At 53.0% G+C, this 8,804-nt stretch overlaps 1 protein-coding gene across 1 annotated transcript; it reads right to left on the bottom strand.

Annotated features, from left to right (window-relative positions):
• Positions 1-662: 662 nt before the first annotated feature.
• Itpripl2 (ITPRIP like 2) lies at positions 663-3,689 on the bottom strand. Its single transcript, XM_005351051.2, has one exon. The coding sequence runs from the start codon at positions 3,106-3,108 to the stop codon at positions 1,501-1,503; it is 1,608 nt and encodes a 535-aa protein (XP_005351108.1). The 5' UTR covers positions 3,109-3,689; the 3' UTR covers positions 663-1,500.
• Positions 3,690-8,804: the final 5,115 nt, after the last annotated feature.

Below are 8,804 nucleotides of genomic sequence, written 5' to 3' on the forward strand. Positions count from 1 at the left end.
TTGCAGAGTTCCCTCCAGAGAGCTAAGACATTAAACAATGGCCTTATTCATGTGGCTATTTTCATCCTCCAACCTTCACTTTAAAGAATCTACTTAAAAAAGAAAATCCCTAAGTATATTGCTGAGGTGGCCGCACTTTCCTACTAGGAGAGAGGAAGGTGGAACATTCTAAACGTGAAGTGCCCTTCAGAGCTGTCAGGAAGCTGGGAGGTTGAGAGGCACAGAATGGGCTCTTCCCAACTGCAAGATGCCCCCAGCCTGGGGAAGCTTAGGGTCGAGAAGAGCAGAACACTATAAGGCCAGCTCCCTGACTTCTCCTTCAGCTCCTGTAGCCCACCTCTTCTGCCCACTGGTGAGAAATGGTAGGTCTCCAGGCACAGACTGCAAGCTACTATTTTACAGGTCATTCGCAGAAGCAAGAGCTGGCCTCCAAGACTCTGTAAGGTTATCTGGGCAATCAAGAACCTTCCAACCACTATCCCAACACAAGGCATCACCAAAGCCGAGCCCTAACTAGGCAACATGCCAAGCATTTTCTCCCCACAGATCCTTAAATCTGAAACATGCCTGCAGTGCCGCTTGCTCAGAAACTTGAAACAAAGGCGGGTTGTGTCCGGCTGACAGCGAGCCTCAGGCAGGATCTGTTTCAAGACTCGTGCTTCACACTTTTGCCAGACCTGTCTTAATTAAGGATCTTTTCCCCCTGCATTCTGCCCAGCTCAAATGAACAGGTGCTGAGTGCCCAATCTCCACCTGTGACCTGAAGAGTGTTGAATGGTGGCTAGCTGCTTCTCAGAGCTTTGGTCTTCCAGATAACTGCGCGGAGCCCTCTTTGAACAGTCCCTGGTTCCGGCCTCCACAGAACATGAGAATGGCTGGACATAGAGGGCCGCTTGCTCTGAAAGTCTTAGCAAGGTCACTTAATTTATGGCAACTCCATTAATCTTGCTCAACAAACTTATGATTGCACCATTAAAAATACATAAATGCTCATGGGAATGGCTAAATTATTGCTCTGGTATGCTAACAGCTGGACTAGAATTTCAACTCCAGTTGTGGATAAGTATTCCCCCCCCCTTTTAAAAACAAAACTAGGGGCCCTGGATGTGCAGCTCTGTTGTGAAGTAGCTGCCTAGCATACGCAAGACCCAGGAGTCCAACCCCGTAACTGAAACAAATATACAGCACCCCTCCAAAAACATGAACACCTAGTTGAGAACCTAGCATCTAACAAGTAGGCATATCAAACATGATTGCTTCAAATAATTTGGGGGCAGAGATATGCGAGCATAAGACCACCCAGGACACTCTGTTGGGCCTGGAGAAGATGCCACAACTATCTTGGGTCATGGAGCCTAGGGCAGAACATTTATGCCCACCAAAGCCTTTGATATCCTCCAAATTTCCTAACCCTTTCTACAGCTCATCTCGGATTGAACTAACACCCTCCCTCCCATCCTGTGGGAAAGGGACATTGGTCAGGTGGAGTGTAATCCGGGTTCATGGTTCATCTTCAGGGAAGCCCTGGTTGCGTTGACTCCGGGGTAAGGGGCATCTGGCAAGGTAGCGGGGACCGCCATAGGCACGGAGAAGCTGGGGCAACCTTCGCCAGGTGGACAGCAACCGCGCCGCTGCGAGCTCCCGGGCATGCTGATCGAAGGGTGCCAGGAGGTCAACTGGAGCGGCCTCGCGCAGCACCTTGGGCAGGGGGCCCACCTCGGCGGCAGCCCCACCTGGGCCCAGGACACAGTGGAAGAGGTCTCTGCGTCGCAGCAGGCAGTCCCTAAGAAACTTCACCAGCTTCTCCAAGCACTCACTCAGGTGTGCCTCGTCCCAGCTGTGCGTTGGACCGCCCTCCTTCAGAAGCACCGCCAGCAGCACCGTTTTCAGCACGTAGGAAGACAGGATGCGGCCCCAGTGGGTAGCAGCCGTAGGGTCCAGCCCGCGGGCACCCAGATCTCGAAGAGCTTTAAGCAGTTGCAGGCACTTGAGGTAGCAGGCACCTGGAGGAGCCCGTTCCTGAAGCCAGCCCAGCAGTTTCTGCTCCTGGCGTGCTGTATTCACACCCCACAGTGCTTCAGCGCGCAGGCCACCCGGCAGCTCTGACAGGGCTCCGTTGGGCGAGGGTGGTGGTGGCGGTGCCACAAGGAAGACGCCATCGCCCAGATGGACAGCGGGGATGAGGCGCACGGCCATGGAAAGGCGACAGCAGCCATAGTCCGTGCGGCAAGGAAGGATGTGGAGGGTGGGAGGCTGCTCCAGACCACCTGGGGTCAGGCTAACTCTACAGCGACCCTCCAGGCTGTAGCGCACTGTGGCCAAGGAGCGCTGTAGGTGCGCCTGGAACCAGCGCAGCACCAAGGTGGCAGAGAGGTGGCGTCGGCCCTGCACATCCACACAGAACCCTTCAGCAAAGGGTTTGCAGTCGCGATGCCACTGTCCTGTCGAGGTCCCCGAAGGCGAGGGCGGTGCCTTGAGGGCACACACGAAGCAGCTGCGGAAGGCAGGAGCCAGCGTGGGCTCGGTCCCCAGGTTCCGCGGCTCCAGAGCCACCTGCGGCGGGAAGCGCAGTGGTACCAGCACGTCGAAGCTGTCTGGCCGGCGGATTTTATGCTGCTCGTAGGCGCTGCCCACCTGGATGAAATCTCCCCTGAAGGCCAAGGCCAGCGCTCCCCCGGTAATGGGGCCTGGAGACCCTCGGGCTCGGCCAGCCTGCACCAGTTCACCCACGATCCGACTCACGTGCGCCTTGCTATGACCTAACACATGCGGCGACAGGCGCACTTCGTGCTCATAGTAACTCTCCAGTAAGATGCTCAGGCCTGGCTCTTGCAAGGATCTGGCTGAAAAGTTTGCGTGGCCACAAGGGCGGGAAGAGCCTGGCAAGAGGCGCTGACGGATGGTGTGGCGACATCGTAGGAGGATGTAGCCGAGAAGAAGGAGGATGGCCACCTTGAGCAGCGGGAAGCCGCTGTCTACGCCGTCGGGGGGCTCAGCCCGGGCTCCCTCGGTGCTGCGCAGGGCATGGTAGAGGCACACCAGCGCAGTGCATAGTCCGGTCACCACCGGCCAGAAGACCTTCAGGTTGAGTGTGTACCGCACGGACATGCCGGGAGCCCGGGCGGCCCAGGGCGCGAGCCCGGGTGATGTCCCCTGTCCAGCATGCGCGCAGCGCCCCGGCGGCCCCGCGGCCCCCGTGTCCTTGGCCTTGGAGGCGGTTCCCGGCTCGCAGCGCCGGGACCAGCAACCCCACTGCTCTGCCTCCACTCCCAGCTCAAGTTCCCCTTCCAGGCGCCGCCCGTTCTGCACACTCCGGTCCCTGGCCGCGCCCTGTCCCTGTCCGGCTCAGTCCCTGTCGAGCTGCCCTAGACCAGCTTCTACTCCGGACTCCTATCCTACCCTGAGCGGCCCTCCTGGCTTGGCAGCCGCAGCACACCGGGGCGATCGGCCGGGTTACTCGGGCCCCAGGATTTTCTTCGTTCGGAGGGGAAGGCCGCGCCGGGCAGCAGGGAGGAAATGCCTGAGTCTGGAGCCTCGCGGGGAGGGTGGCCCCCTCCCGGCCTCCGCCTGGATCGACGCCGGGTGGCCAGAGGGACTTCGGGACGTGCGGGAGACTGCCCTCCCAAGGGCTACTCCCGGGCCCCCTCTTGGAAGGCAGAACAGAGAAGGCCTGGTTCCGGGGCGGTGGCTGCATCGGATCCCGCAGTTACTGGGAAGTTGCCGGAGGAAGGCTTGCAGCCCCACCGCCCGGCCCTCCCTTCGCCGGCCCCACCCCCAGCGCGTCCCGCTGGCGGCGTGGCAGGCCCGGGGCGGAAGTGGCCCCTTGCAGTCTGAGGCTGTGCTTTCCTGCAAACTAACATTCGCTGAGCACCTACTATGCACTAGGCAGGAGCCTAAAAGCTGGGAATGCAGCTGACAGTGTGAACGAGGCTTTTCTGCCAGTCTTTCAAGCTTACAACCCTGTAAAAAGGGACTATGAACAGTAAGGTTGATGACCACCTCCGACCCCTATGCTGGGGTCATGAGTTCAAGGCCGCCCTGGGCTACACTTAGGCAGACCCTGTCCCCAAAACAAGACCCCACAGGCAGATGTTCTGAAAGGAAGCTGGCAGAAGGAGCACAGGGTGATATTTCAGGGGTCATCCCCCCAGTCCTGCCCTAAACATGCAGTAGCTGGGGGGGGGGGGTGGCTGAGGGGGATGGCGTTGGGCCTGAGACCTGGGAGAGCTGGAATGAGGAGATAATGATAGTTTTTACAGAGCTGGAGTCAGGCTTGATCCCCAGCCTCACCACCTGAGTTTAATTTTGGAACCTACATAGAGGCGGTAGAGAGAGAGGTGCTCCCAGTTACCCTCTGAGCACCTCTCTCTCCCTCCCTCTCTCTCTCTCTCTCTCTCTCTCTCTCTCTCTCTCTATTTGGAGGGGGAAAGGACTAATGCCTACACTTAGTTACACTTCACTTTAATGCTAATACATACTGATTAGACATTAGCACTAATATCTATGGCTAATGAATAACCTAGTGCCTTCTCTGCTTTTCCTATAGGAAAACTAGGGCCCTGGCAGGTTCCAAAGATTGCCTGAGGTCACACCCTTTGCAGAGCTGTGCCTTGAACTCAGGTGCATACATCTGGAAAAGCCAGAGGGCAGGATGCCTAGGGAAGAAGCTCATGGGTCCCTTTTCGTCCTCTGGGCTTTTTTCCCTGAGTCTGAGTCCTTCCAGAACTCTGTTGGGACCTAGAAAGTCTGCGTTTTTTCATAACATGGCTACTCCCAGAAGCAATCTGAATTTATTTGAATAGTCATCTGTGTTTGTTCACACTTAAACACACCTTGCTGCTTTGTAAGGAAAGCAAGGGTGAATGCGTTAAAAGCGTATGAGAACCCAGCCATGGTCGGGAACCAGGACAAAGGGTCCTCCTACCATTAGTGTAGTAGGTTCAGCGGGCTGCGTCCTGCCACCCGGCTAGCTTTACACCCGAAATAGTTACACGGAAACTGTATTCTTTTAAACACCACTTGGTCCATTAGTTTCAGCCTCTTATTGGCTAACTCTCACATCTTGATTAACCCATTTCCATTAATCTGTGCAGCACCACGAGGTGGTGTCTTACTGGGAAGATTCTTAACCTGCATCCATCTCAGAGAGAAGAGCTATAGCGTCTGCCTCACTTCCCTTCTTCCCAGCACTCTGTTCTGTCTACTCCGCCTATCTAAGCTGCTGTCATATCAAAGGCCAAGGCAGTTTCTTTATTAACCAATAAAAATAACACATAGACAGATGACCCACCTATATCACATTAGACTAGGAGAGTTTGATTGAACCAGTTAGTGCTAAGCAGAAGTGTGTGTGTGTGTGTGTGTGTGTGTGTGTGTGTGCATGCGCACGTGCATGCGTGAGCGTGCATCTGTTCATTCACATGCATATAATGAAGGCTATAAATCAACCTTGGCTGCTATTCCTTCAGTCCACCTTGGTCTTTGAGACAGGGTCTCTCACTTGGGCCTGAGGTTGCTGATTCAGCTAGCCAGTGAGCTCCAGAGATCAGATTGTTTCCACCTGCCAGGTGCTGGAACTACAAGCAAGTGCCATCATGGCCAGCCTCCCCACAGTGGTTCTGGGGGTGGAACTAGGGTCTTCACCTTTGTAAGGCAAGTGTTTTATTGACCGAGTCATTTCCCCAGCCTCCAGACATGTATTGGATCCCATCTGGGCTGCTGGTCTTCAGTCCATGTTGGCATTCCAAAGAAGTAGGCTCTGCCATCAGTGGGGGAGTGCTCCGCAGCAGAAACCAAGCAGGGATGACCTTGCCATCATGAGTGAAGGCAAACAGGCAAGAAGCAAACACTTTCCTCTTCCCTGTTCTTTTATTTGGGATGACACCAGAATCTGAGGCCCAGATTTAGGGTGGATAGTCCCACTTCAAATGATCCAGTGAAGAAAATCCCTCGCAGAAGTGGCTAGCTGCTTGGGTTTTAGTTGGTGCCATATGTAGGCAAGATGACAACCAAGATTTGCCATCACACACCCACCCCTTGACAACCTGCTCCTCAGTCACATCCTTATGCCATGCATAATTCCCAAATGTAAACAATAACCAGGTCATAATTTTGCCAAACATGACATAACTAGCCACATACAATCACTAATACATTATATATTTTAGAATAGGTGGCAATGTCCCTTGAGAAATGCTTAGTCTTTTAGTGTCTCATGACCTAAACATGATAATAATCACTGATATTATCTCATCCTATATTATATGACAGAGAAATAAAAGAAAATAAATGCTTAATGTATTTGTTCATATGCACAGACATTCTTAACAAAGGTACAACAGAAACATGTCAATTATAATCCTCCTGTCTGCAGCTGGTCTCGTGGTCTCGGCTGGTATTTATAACTCCCTCTCTCTGCTACCTGTTCTGTGTTTCCTCCACCATCAGTACCTTGGCAGATCTTGGCTCTTTTCCTAGAGGAATGACCCATACCTTCATTCCTAGGGAATGGTACCATATCTGGGGCTCAGTGCTGGTCTCTGTTGTCGGCAGATGGGGAACTCAGCAGCAGCTGTAGTGGGGAAGTTGCAGAGTTGTGAGTGGAAGTTGCAGAGAGCTCATGCCTAACCTGCCTCTCTACCATCACAGTGACTTTGTCCATGCGCCTCTTGGGTAATGATGGGCATGAAAAGAGGCTGACTGGGCAGAATGAATATTAGATAAGAGGTTATAGATATCTAACAAGTCGAGAGGGACAGAAATACAGCTAGGCACCTTTTAAGAAAAAAACACACTCTATCGTCAGTGCAGTGAACCAAGCAGGGTGAACCCGCTTCAGATTCAGCTGACCCTAGTCCCATAATTCTACATGTATCTGCTTCCCTCTGCTTCTTAACTCTGATTTCTCCTAAACGGGCTATGCTTTGACAGGTCACCTCTATATGCCATGGCTAGCCTAGCCTCATGTTTCTTCTGGGTTCAGAGGGAAAGAGACTCTTGCTTTCCAAGCAGTTGTAACCAATGCTACCCTTGGGATAGTGTCAGCCACGTGTGAGCAGTGACTAGGTAAGAAAAGGCACTGATTGCCTTCCCCAGGCTTGTGCTCCCACCTCCAGAGTCTACGTGAAAGCTCAGCCTCCAAGATGACTGAATTTGAAGAAAGGCCTTTGGGGAGTTCACTAAGGTTAAATGAGGTAAAGACAGGGTCCCCATCTGATAGGATCTGTGGCCTTGTGAGGAGACATGGATGCCTGGCTGTACACATTCACCAAGGAAAGATCATGAGGACCCAGGGAGAGGTGTCCATTTTCAAGCCGGGGAAGCAGCCCCCCCCCCCAGAAGCCACAGCCTGGCAGAACTCCATCCTTCACCTCCCAGCCTCCAGACTCAGGCGCAGATAAAGTCCCATTGTTAAAGTCACTCCACCTGTGGCATTTGCAGTCAGTCCAAGCTGACTAACACACTGGGTACCCAGCCCTGGGAACAGGACGCAGGGTCACTGTGGCAGGGGTGTTCCCCCAGAGAAAGTCACAGTGCTGAAGGAGGAGGGTGGGGCAGAGCAGAGGCTGCCCCGTTTATGTCTTAACCTTGCTTGGCTCTGCTCACTGCATCTCTAGGGTAGGGAGGGTTGAGTCACCTACTGGGTGGTTAATTCCCCCCACTAGATACGGTGGCACGCCATCTCCTACCACCCAAATAATGGCAACCCTGTAAAACAAAGGTCGGCAAACACTTCTGTGAGGACCCACCCTGTGGGTAGTTTCAGATCATGAGCCTGACCTCCACAACTGCTCAGGTCTGCTCAGCAGCCCCAGCGAAGCTCTGCTCACTTCCTGGGGCCCCCAGAACAAAGCTGTACAAAAGAGTGGCTTAGACATGAAACTGCCAGGCCTGGGGGCACCTGCCTGTAATCCTGATACTCAGAAAGTTGAGATTGGAGGATCATAAGCTTATGGCCAGCCTGGGCTACATAGTGAACTCCTGTCTCAAAATACCAGAAAGACAAAATTTCTTCACAGTTCTAGAGGCTTCTATAGCAAAACCACATGACTGACAGACTCTTCCTCCTCCTAAAGGCCCAGAATCAAGCCTGTCCTAATTTCTCCTGGAAGTCCTTAGCATTCCTTAGCCTGCGCCCCATAGCATTGCAACCTCCGCCATCTCTTCCCCATGGGATTGCTGGCATCTAGGTCTCCAAATCTCTCTCTCTTGATTTTTGAAATGTCAGTTGTAAGCTGGGCATGGTGGCTCCCATCTGTAAATTTCAGCACTTGGGAAGCTAAGGCAAGAGGATTCTATGAGTTTGAAACCAGACTGGTCTACATTGTAAATACCAGACCAGCCTGAGCTAGAGTGAGACCTCATCTCAAAAAACAAAAAAAAAAAAACAACAAAATCAACCACTCCAGATGTGGTGTCGCAGCCCTGTCATCCCAGCTGCTTGGGTGACGGAAGCAAGAGGATCCCAGGACCAAGGCCTACAGTGGGTTCAAGGCCAGCACGGACAGTTTAGGGAGAACCTGCGTCAAAACTTTGAAAACTGCAGAATGGGCTTGGAATGTAGGTAACTCAGCGCTAGTATGTGTGAGGGCCAGGGTTCAACAACCAGGACCATGAGTGAAGGGGAAAGATGTCAATCGGTTTTAAGGCCCACCCTAGTCTAGTATGACTTCATCTCATGTTGCTTATCTCTGCAAAAACACTTTTGAATGAAGACTGATGCATGTATCAGAGTCAGAATGTCTCCATGTGTAGTGATATTTTGTTTGGGTTTTAGCAAATAAAGATGGCCTGAAGATCAGAGC

The sequence above is a fragment of the Microtus ochrogaster genome, chromosome 8 (assembly GCF_000317375.1).
Source record: "Microtus ochrogaster isolate Prairie Vole_2 chromosome 8, MicOch1.0, whole genome shotgun sequence".
Classification (NCBI taxonomy): domain Eukaryota; kingdom Metazoa; phylum Chordata; class Mammalia; order Rodentia; family Cricetidae; genus Microtus; species Microtus ochrogaster.

Excerpts from the sequence above, each read along its gene's own strand:
- Itpripl2 (XM_005351051.2), bottom strand. The coding sequence starts at position 3,108 with ATGTCCGTGCGGTACACACTCAACCTGAAGGTCTTCTGGCCGGTGGTG.